The 16,591-nt window shown below is 42.2% G+C and overlaps 3 protein-coding genes across 3 annotated transcripts in view; all 3 read left to right on the top strand.

Moving 5' to 3' along the window:
- Positions 1–16,591, top strand: part of LOC115148712 (uncharacterized) — a 229,906-nt gene that overhangs the window by 76,515 nt on the left and 136,800 nt on the right. The window lies entirely within an intron of this gene.
- LOC115148725 (uncharacterized) lies at positions 5,261–7,342 on the top strand. The gene is made up of 6 exons (XM_029690892.1): positions 5,261–5,412; positions 5,511–5,585; positions 5,880–5,963; positions 6,138–6,428; positions 6,772–7,027; positions 7,160–7,342. Exons 1-6 carry the CDS (start codon positions 5,374–5,376, stop codon positions 7,174–7,176), a joined length of 762 nt encoding a protein of 253 aa, XP_029546752.1. The 5' UTR covers positions 5,261–5,373; the 3' UTR covers positions 7,177–7,342.
- On the top strand, positions 8,936–11,567 carry LOC115148734 (Meckel syndrome type 1 protein-like). The gene is made up of 8 exons (XM_029690920.1): positions 8,936–9,246; positions 9,455–9,576; positions 9,735–9,793; positions 9,920–10,054; positions 10,471–10,568; positions 10,735–10,863; positions 10,992–11,269; positions 11,503–11,567. Exons 1-7 carry the CDS (start codon positions 9,170–9,172, stop codon positions 11,116–11,118), a joined length of 747 nt encoding a protein of 248 aa, XP_029546780.1. The 5' UTR covers positions 8,936–9,169; the 3' UTR covers positions 11,119–11,269; positions 11,503–11,567.

The following is a 16,591-nucleotide window of genomic DNA, read 5'->3' as shown; positions in this document are numbered from 1 at the left end:
ATAAGGCACACACAACAGTTCCATGATGACTGAAAACACAACCGTGGGATGAACAGCTGATACATTTCCTGGCGGCCCATTTAAAATTGAATAATTCTTCCCTCGCCCCTTGCCCTGTTGGTTTTAGAACTTTATTTTTGTGTGCTGTTAGCAAGGCAAATTTAAATAAATTACACAAACTCCAGTAGCTAGCTAGCTAACGTTACCAGCGCGAGTGTGCAGTTATCTCCTCCAGAATGGTAGAATGGCCAACACTGCCGAAAATGTTGTGGATTTCTTTGGTTGAAGAACCCCTTTCATTCTCTGGGGTACACGCAGGGGCGAAAATCTGATATCAACTTTGGAGGGGACAATTACATTACATTTTCTCAAGAGCAATTCCTGAAGGGGACACCAAAATTAGTACTGTAACACATAGCCTACGTTGTAATATGGTAAATGTATATTGAGGAACCAAAGAAATAAGGTGTTTGCCGTACTCCTAACTACCGGTACCCAAAACTACACAACTAATCACAGCAATACCATTGCCTTTAACAAATCTTAGTTCAGTCACCAGTTTAAGTTGAGAGTGGGGGTATCCATGGCATTTTCCAATTATGTTCCTATTTTACAAGTCCAAAAAATTGAGAACCTTTCATAATGTTGCCAAACAATGACTCAACAAACTTACCTGAGACTCCCTGTCTCTGCCAGTCTGTCCCTGCATATCTGTCCCCAACACTGCGGTCTGTGTGCCATCTGTTGCCTGCTCTGCCTAATGACATCATTGTGTAACATTTCCATTAGAATTTCATTTCTTTCTTATGAACATTTTATCAACTAGTCTTTGAGATATTAGGCTACTAGGGTTCTTACTTTGCGTTTTGGTGTACTGAAAAATACTCTGATGTCCGTCTTTTTTCTGCCATTTTTCTTCCTGGCTGGCTACACACACACACACAGTGTGTAGGTTATTTACAGTAGGAGATGGGCTTCTATCTTATCTTCTATCATTCTATATGGGCTTCAATCTAAAAGGTAGCTAGCAAATGTGAAATTGATTGCAGTGACAAGAGATGACAGCTGTATGAGTTCACCATTTACACAACATATGCTGCAACCTTTTGTAATTTTAATCGTTTGTTTCATATTGGCTGGCTTCCAACAATAGCTGAATTTGCAAAGCTAGTGAGCACCAATTCCGTTTCAGTGGTGTTTGCTATAATCTTTGCTACCCGGGTTAAATAAAGGTGAAATTAAATAAATAAATAAAAGTTCCCTTGCAACAATTTAGCTTTTGCAATGAGACCATTAAATATATTTAAGACAATGGTAGAAGAGAGTGTAGTTCTGTTCAGTTTGGACTTCAGTTTATCGCTAACCTTATCACAGGGACTTTGAAGCACTAACTTACATCTGCATGCTGATCTTGGAATAAATTGACGATAGCAAAGATTCCATTTTTGACGACGCCACATAAATGGAATAGGTACTAGCTACCTTAATAGTTAATATTTGCGCTTTAGCTCTGCAAATTCAGCTAGTGTGTGTGTGAACCCTGCCAACATAGAACAAAACATTCCATCTTTGACGACGCCACATAAATGGAATAGGTACTAGCTACCTTAATAGTTAATATTTGCGCTTTAGCTCTGCAAATTCAGCTAGTGTGTGTGTGAACCCTGCCAACATAAAACAAAACATGGCGCGATTGACTGGATTAACCTCACGTCAGTTACGTGCATTGAGTGCCTTTCAGACAGTAGATACGAACCCTCTGTTACCTTGCCAACTAAGGAACTGGCAGTGGATCAAACCATTGTGAGGCAAAGGGTGGGGGGTCGCAATCTTTTGAAACTTAAAAACACGCTATTAAGTGTCTATAATCAGCACAATTGCTTTCATTGCGTATTATTAATGTTATTTAAATTACATAGTTATGTTTACAGTGATATATTGGGGGGGACAAATCATATTTTTCCCAGGATGGGGGGGGTCGTGTCCCCCCCATCCCCCCTGGGATTTCCGCCCCTGGGTACACGGAAAAGGTGCGAATTAAAAGCGAGGGTCGACCTCTGCTTGAGATCAGTTTCATGAAGAAGGTGAGGGCGTTCAATACTAACTGGTATCAAAAGTATTTCTGGTTAATAGGGAGCCTTTCATCAAGTCGCCCGTATTGCCTGCATACAGCCTATACACCCTGTCATCTGATCAAGGTAAACTAATTGGTAACATGTATTTATAGTCAATTTGTGTCAGGAGAAAATGTGATCAAATTTAGTATATATAATCAAAATTGGGCTGGCTAGGCTACCTATACATTTTTAATACAAAATGATTAACTGGAATTAATCAATCAACATAATAGTGATGACAGATGTGAGTTCATTTTTTGTAAGGCCAACAGATGCATAGGCCTGCATGATGCAAACATGCATAAAGCAAGCTCAGCCCTGTGAGTTATATTGTCTATCAGTTCTTGTCTATGTGTCTGGGTAGAGGAAATCCCCCTCCTAATCTAGTCTAAATATAATTTAAATGAACAAATATAAGGTAGCTGCAGTTTGACAGGGTTTGCATCCCCCCAGGCCAGGTGTTTTTGTTTCAGGAGTTTTTTTTAAAACCTTTTGATCTGATTAGGAAAAACTGGTCCCATCATAGCCCATATAAAACCTTTTTACAAGTGATTAATCACTGTCATAGGAAAAACTCCAGGCCTCAGGGGGTAAACATTGCCTCACCTCTCTGGAACCTATTGCGCCACCAGTCTACTTGCAGTTGTCAGTTATTGTCAGGTATGTGGATGATCAGGGCTTTATTCAGGAACGTTTCTTGGGATACTTTGATGTGTGAAGTGGGTGAGATGTGCAGTCTGTTTGACTTTATGAATTTTGAGATGTCTGAGTTTAACTTCATAGAGAAACTCTTTGTCCAAACCTAAAATGGCACAGCTGTAATGGAATGTATCTGCTATTTGTATTTACAGCTTAGTCCCCTCCTGTTCCCTGATTTTAAGAGGTTATGACTACTCCACTCCACTACCACTGTCAACTTTCTCCTGTCATGAACTGAAGCCACGTCTCATGTGCCCGCTCGTCCACTGGCACATTGAATGTTTCCCCTCCAAGCACTGAGTATCCCTATCAATTTTCTCTCATTACTGTATGTAGAGTCAATCACATACGCAATCACATTATTACACATCAATGATTTTACTCCTTGCTTGGACTAATTCATTCTTAGCTCTTTTGTCTAACTGTGTAGTGTGTTACTGTTTTGTCTTTCCAGTCAAACCCTGTCCTGCACTGGTAAAGCCTCTGAACACCTCAACTCATACCCTCAATCACTGCTGTGATCTTTTCCAACTCTGTGTAAGTAGCCCTCTTATTCCCCATAATATTGTACTATAAATGTCTTTATTAAATGCTTTAGGTTAAAATAATTAGTTTTTGACGATTTTGACACTTTGTCGTCTCCGTGTGTTCCACGCCTATACCACTGGTCTCCCATCCTCCTCAGTTTTTCAAGTCAACAGCCTCCACTGATACATAGACTACCGGTCAAAAGTTTTAGAACACCTACTCATTCAAGGGCTTTTCTTTATTCTTACAATTTTCTAAATTGTAGAATAATAGTGAAGACATCAAAACTATGAAGTAAAACGTATGGAATCATGTAGTAACCAAAAAAGTGTTAAACAAATCAAAATGTATTTTATATTTGACATTCTTCAAAAGCCACCCTTTGCCTTGATGACAGCTTTGCACACTCTTGACATTCTCTCAACCAGCTTCATGAGGTTGTCACCTGGAATGCATTTCAATTAACAGGTGTGCCTTCATAAAAGTTAATTTGTGGAATTTATTTCCTTCTTAATGCGTTTGAGCCAATCAGTTGTGTTGTGACAAGGTAGGGGGCTATACAGAAGATAGCCCTATTTGGTAAAAAACTAAATCCATATTATGGCATGAACAGCTCAAATAAGCAAAGAGAAACGACAGTCCATCATTACTTTAAGACATGAAGGTCAGTCAATATGGAACATTTTAAGATCTTTAAAAGTTTCTTCAAGTGCAGTTGCAAGAACCATCAAGCGCTATGATGAAACTGCCTCTCATGAGGACCGCCACAGGAAAGGAAGACACAGAGTTACCTCTGCTGCAGAGGATAAGTTCATTAGAGTTACCAGCCTCAGAAAATGCAGCCCAAATAAATGCTTTACAGAGTTCAAGTAACAGACACACCTCAACATCAACTGTTAAAAGTAGACTGTATGAATCAGGCCTTCATGGTGTAATTGCTGCAAAGAAACCACTACTAGAGGACACCAATAATAAGAAGAGACTTGCTTGGGCCAAGAAACATGAGCAATGGACATTAGACTGGTGGAAACTTGTCCTTTGGTCTGATGAGTCCAAATTGAAGATTTATTTTGTTCCAACCGTGGTATCTTTGTGAGACGCGGTGTGGGTGAACGGATGATCTCCGCATGTGTCTTTCCCACCGTAAAGCATGGAGGAGGAGGTGTTATGGTGTGGGAGTGATTTGCTGGTGACGCTGTCTTTGATTTATTGAGAATTTAAGGCACACTTAACCAGCATGGCTACCACAGCATTCTGCAGCGATACGCCATTCCATCTGACTTGGGCTTAGTGGGACGATCATTTGTTTTTCACCAAGACAATGACCCAACACCTCCATGCTATGTAAGGGCTATTTTACCAAGAAGAAGAGTGATGGAGTGCTGTATCAGATGACCTGGCCTCCACAATCCTTGACCTCAACCAAATTGAGATGGTTTGGGATGAGTCAGACTGCAAAGTGAAGGAAAAGCAGCCAACAAGTGCTCTTCATATGTGGGAACTCCTTCAAGACTTGTAAAAGCATTCCAGGTGACGCTGGTTGAGAGAATACCAAGAGTGTGATAAGCTGTCATCAAAGCAAAGGGTGGCTATTTGAAGAATCTCAAATATAAAATATATTTACATTTATTTAACACTTTTTATGGGGTTACTACATTATTCGATATGCGTTATTTCATAGTTTTGATGTCTTCACTATTATTCTACAATGTAGAAAATAGTAAAAATAAAGAAACACCCTTGAATGAGTAGCTGTTCTAAAACTTTTAACCGGTAGTGTATATAGGGTGTGTGTGAATGTGTCAGGATGTGTTTTGTATCAATCAAATTGATGGAAATGTTTCCCTCAGAAAGCAAGATGGATTGTATTGATGAGAGAATCAAAAGAGCTTTAAAACGCCACCCTTATGTTATAAATATCAAATATGTATTTATTTTGTCCTTTTTTTGTTATATTATCTATCACCTTTTAAATTGAGTGTTGTGTTGACAATTGAAACCAGTGAGGGTGAACACCCCTGATTCTGTGATGTGGCCAACCAGCAAGATGCACAGAAGAACAAAGCCTGTAAGTCATATCCGACCTAAAAACAATAACAGATAAACATTAGTTATGCATTCTGCAATGAGTAAAGCAGTGTTTAATTCGTTCTTTACTGTTTACAGCCAATCATTGTGAGCTGTGGGCAGGACCAGGCATCTGGGGATGGATGGAACATCAATCCAGAGCCTCTCAGCCAGGTTATCTCTGCTGTTCCCATAGAGACACAACAGATAGATCAATCTGTTGATTCATATGGCCATTTTGGTTGGCTTGGTTGCATTGACAATCATCCATTCGAGATGCTAAAGAATGCTATACTATGGAAGGTCCTTGAGAGTCAATGCCAGTGTATACTATGGCTGCCATGAGTACATGCCTTTCTGTCTCCTCAGTCTGGAAGGGTGACTTGGCTGATAGAGAGAAAATATGATGAGGTGAACTCATCCTCCAATTCCGAATGGACTATGACCAGCTAGCTCTCTGACACACAGCTCGATGATGGCAATGATGCCTCTACTGAGGACAGTCCAGAGCCTCCAAAGGAACCACAAGGACCACTGAAAGACCATCGACTGGTAGGCATCTTTTTAGTGTGTGTGTGTGTGTGTGTGTGTGTGTGTGTGTGTGTGTGTGTGTGTGTGTGTGTCACATCTAAATGGTTTGACCCTATGTCTGTAGATATTATTGTGGCCATGTTCAACATCCTCCTCCCTGCCTCTGTCAGTTCACTGAATAAGATGTCACACCAGATTGAGGTTGTCCCCAAGGTCCGGCCCTGCAGGCAGCAGCTGGACAAGGAGACAGAGTGGACCAACACCAACGAGGAGAACCTGAGGAGGATCAAAGAAAACCTGACCTCAATAGAACTCAACCTGGAGGAAGGCCTGGAGACGCTCAATGACGGTCAGGACATCAACCAAGAGAGGCAGAAGAAGAATGAGGGATGCTGTAGAGGATGGATTGCGAAGTGGATGGAGAGGAGGAAGGAGAGACTGAGGGATGAAGACGTGGCTAGGGAGCTCAAGAGGATGGGCGAGGAGGTGAGGGCACTGATCCAAGAGATGAAGAGAAACTGCAGCGAAGGTGATCTTAAGGCAGTAGACCTGGACAGTTGGCTGAATGACTTGTAGGTTGAAAGTGGCATTCAAGAAATGCACTGGAGAGATGGCCGAAATTATAGACAGCATGGCAGAAATGCAGACCAGTATAGCCGAGAACAGGCTCCTCAAGTCATAAAAAAAGAACAATGTCCAGAGCTTTGTAAGTTACTCCTACTTATTGAGTGTAGTCATGTATCTGCAATGTGTTTAGTTATAAAGTATATCTACAGATTGTTTTTAACATAGCACTTTCCAGATATTTGACTTGTTTCTGGTCCTACAGAGCCCAGGGATGGTCTCTGGTCCTGTGTTTGGCAACACTGGCCTCTATCCTCTTGTGACCTCAGCACCCCGGACCCTGGCTGAAGCCCTACGGGCCCTGCCCTCTGCTGTGGCCCCTCCCTCCCCAGAGAATGTCCCGAGGCCTCTGACTCCTCTCAGCCCTGTCTTTATTGCTCTACCCACTACAGAGAAGTTCCCATACCGCCGTAGCTCTCGGCTGGCCCCCATAACCAACCTGAGTGAGACCGGCCCCACAGGTGAGAGGAAAAACAAGAAGGGTATATTGGCCATAAGTCCTTCTATAGTATAGCATAGCTCTAGATATAGTAGCTCAAGAGAATATACCCCATAAGCTTACATTACTTTTTCTCCTTGTCCAAAATATTCAGGAAGGGAAGGTCAATAAGAAAAACAAGGGCAAGGCCAAAAAAGTAGTGAAGCAAGAGAAGGCCAGTAAGATGCAACAGATGGGAAATGTTGGAGGAAGTAAGGAGGAGGACAAGAAAGAGGAAAAGAAGAGGTGAGGAAATAGAGGAGGGAGAAGTGGAACATAACCAGGGAATACTAGACTAGAGAATTAGAGAAATAGAATGAGGTAGCAGAGAAAGAGCAGATATCTGATGTGTAAGTGCAAACTTACGCAATAAGGCACGAGGAGGTGTGGTATATGGCCAATATATCATGGCTAAGGGCTGTTCTTATGCACAACGCAACACGGAGTACCTGGATACAGCCCTTAGCCGTGGTATATTGGCCATATACCACAAACCCCCGAGGTGCCTTATTGCTATTATTAGCTGGTTACCAACGTAATTAGAGCAGTAAAAATACATGTTTTTGTCACACCCGTGGTATATGGTCTGTTATAAACTGGGTGGTTCGAGCCCTGAATGCTGATTGGCTGACAGCCGTGGTGTATCAGACCGTATACCACAGGTATGACAAAGCATTTATTTTTACTGCTCTAATTACGTTGGTAACCAGTTCATAATAGCAAAAAGAAACCTTGGGGGTTTGTGGTATATGGCCATTATACCACGGCTAAGGGCTGTATCCAGGCACTCCGTGTCGTGTTGTACCTAAGAACAGCCCTTAGGTGTGGTATATTGACCATATAACACACCCCCTCGTGCCTTATTGCTTAAATATACCACGGCTGTCAGCCAATCAGCATTCAGGGATCGAACCACCCAGTTTATAATACTATTTATTCTCCTGTGGTTTTTGATTGACAGGTTTCTTCAGTGGCTGCTGCCCAAACTGAGATGTTCAAAGAAATAATGGCCAACTATTACTTCTACCACACACACACACACACACACACACACACACACACACACACACACACACAGATTTTGAGTATTGGTTATTCCTACAACACACACTAACATAATTTCAGAGAGAGGAACTATGATTAGCAAAATACATATATTGGTCTCATTCTTATATTTTGAGACATGCAGCATTATAAAAAAAAAAAACGATATTGGTCTCCATCCAGCCTATGATAATGAGTTGGATTTACATGCTTAGGCTTGGAAATATATCCAGGAGAAGCAGGGTCAACACCTCTACTCATGTCATAAGTGCCATGACATCTTTAGTAACCACAGAGAGATAAGACCTCTGTCTCCACAGTCTCATCCAAAGAACAGCACCAACCTTAGGGCAGTGTCACTGGTATCCTTGGACCAAAGTGAAGAGGTGAGGGCCCCTTACTGGTCTCCTTGCAATATCTGGTCTCCCACACAGAGATGGAAATCTACACCTGTTTAGACCCTGGAGGATATGGCTTCAGATGAAAGACAGCAGAGAGATGCAGAACGTAGAAGCTTCAAACACTGTGATATGCAAATTCAGGACCATTGTACACTGAAGTGGAGCATGCATCTGGTCTGAAGCATGTCAAAAGAGTGCAAATGAACTGGGACTGGAGGACTGCATCACATTTAAACTAAATTAGCATGTATCTGATTTAGCTACACTCATCTGTACTTGAATTGTGCTGTTTGAAACGTGTATTTCCAATAAAGCTTTTTAAATTGCAATTATTTGTGTCAGACAGATTTTTCTCTTAATTAAATACATCAGGGGTTCTTAAACTTTTTACAGCAAGGGAATATTATTGTACTGATATTACCTTACCTGTTATCAGTGGGGGGGTTTATTCTGCTGCTCTGGACTGGATCCCACGGTAGGTGGCGGTAGTGAACCAATAAATAGTTGGATTGCTCGCCAGAAACCCAACCAGGCAGGCAGACTGTTGTTACCATGCAACGAGCAGACGCTTGTGAAAAGTACTAGCTACAAAATTGTCTCAATTGCTTGCTGCGCGTTTGTGTGTATGTTGCTAATCTAGCTAGTTAGCTAGCCATCAATAAAGTTCCTAACGTTACAACATGGCAGATGGCTGGAGCACCGACACCGGAGAGGCTGCCTATCGTTCCCGAGATGCTGTCAAAAACCTTACAATTAAGTAAGTTGCAGTTGGCCTTTGTGTGGCTTTTATTCCTTGCATTGCCATAAAAGCAAGACAATGTCGTTAGCTAACGTTAGCTCTCAAAGCAGATGATGATAAACACCCAGTATATTGCTTGACCTGATCCCTGAGTTTGCCATGAAAACATGTTATTTAGCTAGCTAGAATCCTGTTTACCTTGTTTATATTTACAATGGTGTTACAGGATCCATATTCAGAGATTCACCTCCACAGCAGCCCTCTCCCAACACCTTCAGCAGCAGGTTTTGACTCAACAGGAGAGGAGAGGCATTGAGCTGGACACCCTCAACTCACAGGCTCAATCAGGTATTAACACTGTTTTGAAACAGAAAGATGTTAGATGTTTTGAAACAGAAAGATGTTAGATGTTTTGATACAGAAAGATGTTAGATGCTTCTTAGTTGAGTAGATGTTATTTTCGTGGTGGCTAGATATGGACCAGAACATCTTGGTTTTGTTTTCAGCCGGAGATGATGATGAGGAGGAGTTGGTGGTAGGCTGGCAGGAGAAGCTGTTCAGTCAGGTAGGTCCTCTACCAGTGTCCTTATAACAAATAAGACTTTACTGTTTAGGATAGTTTGATTTTGCATAGTAAGTTGTGTGTGTGTGTGTGTGTGTGTGTGTGTAATATGAAGTGGTTTTGTTCCAGAGTGAGTCAGTATACCAGACTCCACTGGAGAGACAGTACCACACAGAGATCATGGCTCTGGGGCGGACCAGGGGCAGACGGAACCGCAGGATTTTCACCTACACCGATTCTGACTGCTACACCAATTGGGAAGGGGTGGGTTTCTACTGAATCTCCATTTCTGTAACGGTTCCATAACCACAGACGCTGGGAGACAGGAAGCAAGTACAGGGTGAGGATTTATTAATAAATAGACATGAAACTAAAGAAGAACAGAGTCTGGACAAGAGAAATAAAACGACATCAATGTAGACAAGGGAATGAAACTGAGGAAGTGACAGATATAGGGGAGGCAATCAATGACGTGATCCAGGTGAGTCCGATGAAGCGCTGGTGCGCGTAACGATGGTGACAGGTGTGCGTAATGATGAGCAGCCTGGCGACCTCGTGCTCCAGAGAGGGGGAGCGGGAGCAGACGTGACAATTTCATTATTCAAAACAAAGAATTTACCTTGTTTCTGTCCCAAAGAAACGTTAGTGTTTTAAACTTGTTTTTGATATACTCATTACAGGATTCCCAGAGTATGGTGAGGCAGGTCAAGTCCAACCCTACCTTCCTGGCACATAGGATGGCCAATGTCAGACACAGACGACAGGACAGACAGCCAGTGTAGGTCCCTGTTACTCACCAAAGTGAATTATTATTAAAGTGAATGTAATTGAAGCAACATTGATGTGTGATGTGCTGCTTTGAAGACAAACAGTGTACCGGTATGTTCATATTACACCATACCCTTTTATGCAAAACGTGTTTGTGGTATTCTGTTGGTCTGCAGTGACAGCACCTTCCCCAAGTCCAGGCTGATTTCCTGGGAGCCCTCGGAGGACTTTGTGAAGACCAGCCACGTGGTCAACACACCTGTACAGACCATGCACATCATGGGGGACCTGGGACCACCGGGCAAGTGAGTAGCACAAGGGGAAAAACCACTATGTAGCCTATGCACTTATTACACTGCTTTGTATGTAATAACTTTGAAGTACATTCCAATTCAGGAATTGAAAAGTGGCATTGTATTCTTGTATTCCTCAGACTTGGCCAAAAGGAGAAGGAATGCTTGTTGTGCACGATAAGAGCAGATGGAAATGAAGTGGTTACCATCAAACCAGACTTCAACAAAGGCAAGGAGCCCTGCAGGCCAGTGACCCGCACCCGCTGAAGTCAAAATGCTTTACCCCTAGCTCAAATAAGGGTCACTGACTTGGTAGCAGAATTCATACAGTACAAGCCATTTACTGTGTTATGATGCTGTGTGTTTGCACTCAAGGTTGAGACGGAGGGGGAGGAATAGCAACAGTGCATATATAGACGTGAGTGACTGAGTGTGTAGTGTTATTCACTGTTGGTGCACTGTAATAATACTTGTATTGTAGTTCACCCCAAAATCAAAACTTGGCAGATGTTTTTGTAACCCAAAGTGGCCTAATGTCAGATTTGTCCTTATGCATGTACATACAGTAAACTGATGAAATATTATTATAGCCTTTCAGGCAGGTTAGTCTTTTCTATGATGATGACCTCTCCTCTGTTTTTCTCCTTTCAGCATTATGTACGTCATAAAGACTACCTCAACAGCTTGTTTGGCCAGGACTGAAATGGTATGTATGTAGTTTGTGACAGATCCTTTAACACAAGTTGTTTAATCAGAAAAGGTAATCTCAAATACAATTTTATTTGTCACATGCACCGAATACAACAGGTGTAGTAGACCTTACAGTGAAATGCTTATTTACAAGCCCTTAACCAACAATGCAGTTTAAGAAAAATAAGTGTTAAGTAAAAAATAGATAATTAAAATAAAAGTAACAAATAATTAGAGAGCAGCAGTAAAATAACAATTGCGAGGCTATATACAGGCTTTACCGGTACAGAACCAATGTATGGGGGCACCGTTTTTTTTTTTTTTATCTTTATTTTAACAGGGAAAACAGACTGAGACCTGGATCTCTTTTACGGCTGTGCCCTGTGTAAACATGTTGACATGTACAGTTTTAGGCATACAGACAAGAACATTTCAAACATACAAAACAAAGACACAATTCAACAGAAACAATCACAGACAACATCATATTGATCCTCCATAACATTTTTGAAATGGGTAAGGGACACCAGAGTGTCTAACTTAAGTTGGATCTGCAGTTTGTTCCATAAATAAGGTGCAAAGGAACTAAAGGCAGTCCTACCCAACTCTGTGGAGACCGCAGGAGTCTCTAATGTAATCCACATCTGTGATCTGGTTTTAAAATGTGTATATCTAGTGGAAATTAATGATGATATATATGGAGGTAGTTTTAAAAGAAGTGCTTTATAAATAAACAAGAGAGCATGTTGCTCTCGCCTCACAGATAGAGAGGCCCAACCCACATGTGTATATAGGATACAGTGATGAGTTTTGTAACTATCACCTGTGATAAACCTGAGTGCACAATGGTAAATAGCATCCAGTGGTTTTAATGTGTTTGCCGATGCATGCATATAGATAATATCACCATAATCTAAAACGGACATAAAAGTAGCCTGCACAATTTGTTTTCTATTTACGGAGGACAGACAAGCCCTGTTTCTGTAAAGGAACCCTATCTTGAATTTGAGCTTTTTTCCCAATTCAGTAACATGTTTTTTAAAAGAAAGCCTATCATCTAACCATACCCCTAAATATTTATATGCAGAGACCTGTTTTGATTTGAGTACCATCCAAGCTAGTGATTACAAAAGTGTTTCTAACTGAGAGTTTAGACCTAGAAAAAAACATGACATTTGTTTTCTTAGCGTTTAAAACAAGTTTAAGCTGTAAAAGAGATCCCTGTAGTATCCTAAAATCAGACTCCAACTGCATTAAAGCTTGGTCCGCTGTTGGAGCAATAGAGTACATCACTGTGTCATCTGCATATAAATGGAATTTACAATATCTGACATCATCACCAATGTTGTTTATATAAAGTGAGAACAATAGTGGGCCAATTATTGAATCCTGAGGGACCCCTTTAAGTAACTGTAGGGGTCAGACTTGACCCCGTCGACCATGACGGCCTGAGTTCTATCTTTAAGATAGTCATAAAACCATCGGCAGGCATCAGTGCCCACTCCTATCGATGACAGCTTACTCAAAAGGATAGCATGGTCTACAGTGTCAAAAGCTTTTGACAAATCTACAAACAACGCAGCACAGTGCTTTCTATCATCTAAGGCATTTGCAATATCATTTACAACAAGCATAGTGGCCGATGTGGTACTGTGTTTAGATCTAAAACCAGAATGATTGGTGCTAAGAATACTGTTAGCAGAAAGAAAGACTGTAACTGTTTGTTGACTATAGATTCTAGGATCTTTGCCAGACAAGGGAGCCTAGAGATGGGTCGATAGTTATCCAAATCACTACCGTCACCTCCTTATGTAATGGCAGAAGAAAAACTGCTTTCCACACCTTAGGGATATTTCCTGTGCTTAATGTTAGATTAAAAATGTGTGTCACTGAACCAGCAATGATAGGTGCAGCACACTTAAGTAAGAACGGGTCTAAATTGTCAGCGCCTAAGGATTTCTTAGTATCAATGGCACACAGGGCAGCTAGAACCTCTGCTTCGGTTATTTTCTGGAAACTAAAAACAGGGTTACCATTTTTCAGAATAACGGTTGAAAAGCAAGACGAAAAATCAACTAACTGGCCAGTACCACAGTGGCCACTTTTCCTTTCAAATAAAAAACCAGCAGAGATGAAATGCTTATTAAAAGCATCACAAATATAATTTTTTTCACTTAGGATACAGGAATCTGAGGTATTTGCTTAGGAAGAGAAACAGCAGAATTCCCCCGTTTCAGTGAATTAACGGTTTTCCAGAATTTTGCAGGATCTCCTGCAGAATCTGTCATAGCATTAAGGAAGTAATTTGATTTTGCCTTTTTGACAGCTGCAGTACATTTATTTCTCAATTGCCTAAAAAACAGCCAATCAGCTGGAGTACCTGTTTTCCTCGCCAAGGCCCAGGCCCGATTCTTTTGCAGGAAATGACCTGACAATTCAGGAGAGAACCAAGAACTGGTTCGGTTTCTTACTCTGTGATTCTTAAGCGGGGCATGTTTATCAGACATAGAGGTAACAACGGAAGAGAAAAAAGCAAGGGCTAAAAACCGGGTCCAGAAAGCAGCAGTTTTAGTCGAGGTAAAGAGGGTAATATGTACATGTAGGTGGAGGTAAAGTGACTATGCATAGATAATAAACAGAGAGTAGCAGCAGCTTAAAACAGTGGGGGGGGGGGGGTGCAAAAATGTCTGGGTAGCCATTGATTAGCTTGTTTAAGGAGTCTATGGGTTCGGGGTAGAAGCTGTTAAGAAGTCTTTTGGACCTAAACTTGGTGCTCCAGTACCGCTTGCCGTGCAGTAGCAGAGAGGACATTCTATGACAAGGGTGGCTGGAGTCTTTGATCGTTTTTAGGGCCTTCTTCTGACACCGCCTGATATAGAGGTCCTGGATGGCAGGAAGCTTGGCTCCAGTGATGTACTGGGCCGTACGCACTACCCTCTGTAGTGCCTTGCGGTCAAAGTCAGAGCAGTTGCCATACCAGGCAGTGATTCAACCAGTCAGGATGCTCTCGATGGTGCAGCTGTAGAATTCTTTGAGGATCTGAGGACCCATGCCAAATCTTTTCAGTCTCTTGTGGGGGAATAGGCTTTGTTGTGCCCTCTTCACGACTCTTGGTGTGTTTGGACCATGATAGTTTGGTGATGTGGACACCAAGGAACTTGAAGCTCTCAACCTGCTCCACTACAGCCCTGTCGATGAGAATGGGGGCGTGCTTGGTCCTCCATTTCCTGTAGTCCACGATCATCTCCTTTGTCTTGATCACATTAAGGGAGAGGTTGTTGTCCTTGCACCACATGGCCAGGTCTCTGACCTCCCAATAGGCTGTCTTGTCGGTGATCAGGCCTACCACTGTTGTGTCATTGGCATACTTAATGATGGTGTTGGTGTCATGCCTGGCCATGCAGTCATTAGTGAAAAGGGAGTACAGGAGGGGTGGTATGCAAATTGGAGTGGGTCTTGGGTTTCTGGGATAGTGGTATTGATGTGAGCCATGACCAGCCTTGCAAAACACTTCATGGCTACAGACGTAAGTGCTACGGGTCGGTAGTCATTTAGGCAGGTTACCTTAGTGTTCTTGGGCACAGGAACTATGGTGGTCTGCTTGAAACATGTTGGTATTACAAACTCAGTCAGGCACAGGTTGAAAATGTCAATGAAGACACTTGCCAGTTGGTCAGCACATGCTCAGACTACACGTCCTGGTAATCCGTCTGGCTCTGTGGCCTTGTTTAATGGTCTTACTCACATCGGCTACAGAGGGCGTGATCACACAGTCGTCTGGAAGAGCTGATGCTGTCATGCATGTTTCAGTGTTGCTTGCCTCGACGCGAGCATAGAAGTAATTTAGCTTGTCTGGTAAGCTCGTGTCACTGGGCAGCTCGCGGCTGTGCATCTCTTTGTAGTCTGTAATAGTTTGCAAGCCCTGCCGCATCCGACGAGTGTCGGAGCCAGTGTAGTACGATTCAATCTTAGTCCTGTATTGATGCTTTGCCTGTTTGATGGTTCATCATAGGGCATAGCAGGAGTTCTTATAAGCTTCCGGGTTATAGTCTCGCTCCTTGAAAGCGGAAGTTCTACCCTTTCAGCTCAGTGCGGATGTTGCCTGTAATCAATGGCATCTGGAAAGGGTATGTACGCACAGTCACTTTGGGGACGATTGCCTCGATGCACTTATTGATGAAGTCAGTGACTAATGTGGTGTGCTCCTCAATGCCATCGGAAGAATCCTGGAACATATTCCAGTCTGTGGAAGCAGAACAGTCCTGTAGCTTAGCATCAGCTTCATCTGACCACTTTGTTTACTGACCGAGTCACTGGTGCTTCCTGATTTAGTTTTTGCTAGTAAGCAGGAACCAGGAGAATAGAATTATGGTCAAATTTGCCAAATGGAGGGAGAGTTTTGTACGCGTCTCAGTGTGTGGAGTAAAGGTGGTCTAGAGTTTTTTTCCCCTCTGGTTGCACATGTGACATGCTGGTATAAATTAGGTAAGACGGATTTAAGTTTCCCTGCATTAAAATCCCCTGGCCACTAGGAGCACCGCCTCTGGATGAGCGTTTTCCTGTTTGGTTATGGCCGTGTTTAGCTCATTGAGTGCGTTCTTCGTGCCAGCATCGGTTTGTGGTGGTAAATAGACAGCTACGAAGAATATAGATGAAAACTCTCTTGGTAAATAGTGTGGTCTACAGCTTATCATGAGATACTCTACTTCAGGTGAGAAAAACCTTGAGACTTCCTTAGATTTCGTGCACCAGCTGTTGTTTACAAATACACATAGACCGCCACCCCTTGTCTTACCAGAGGCGGCTGTTCTATCCTGCCGAATAAGCGTAAAACCCGCCAGTTGTATGTTATTCATGTCATTGTTCAACCACGTCTCGATGAAACATAAGATATTACAGTTTTTAATGTCCCGTTGGTAGGATATATGTGCTCGTAGTTTGGCTATTTTATTATCCAATGATTGTACGTTGGCTAATAGGACCGATGGTAAAGGCAGATTACCCACTCGCCATCAGATCCTTACAAGGGACCAAGACCTACATCCCTTAT

This window comes from Salmo trutta, chromosome 15 (genome assembly GCF_901001165.1).
Source record: "Salmo trutta chromosome 15, fSalTru1.1, whole genome shotgun sequence".
Classification (NCBI taxonomy): Eukaryota; Metazoa; Chordata; class Actinopteri; order Salmoniformes; family Salmonidae; genus Salmo; species Salmo trutta.
The sequence above is the reverse complement of the archived record's forward strand: the minus strand, read 5'-3'. Positions and strand labels throughout refer to the sequence as shown.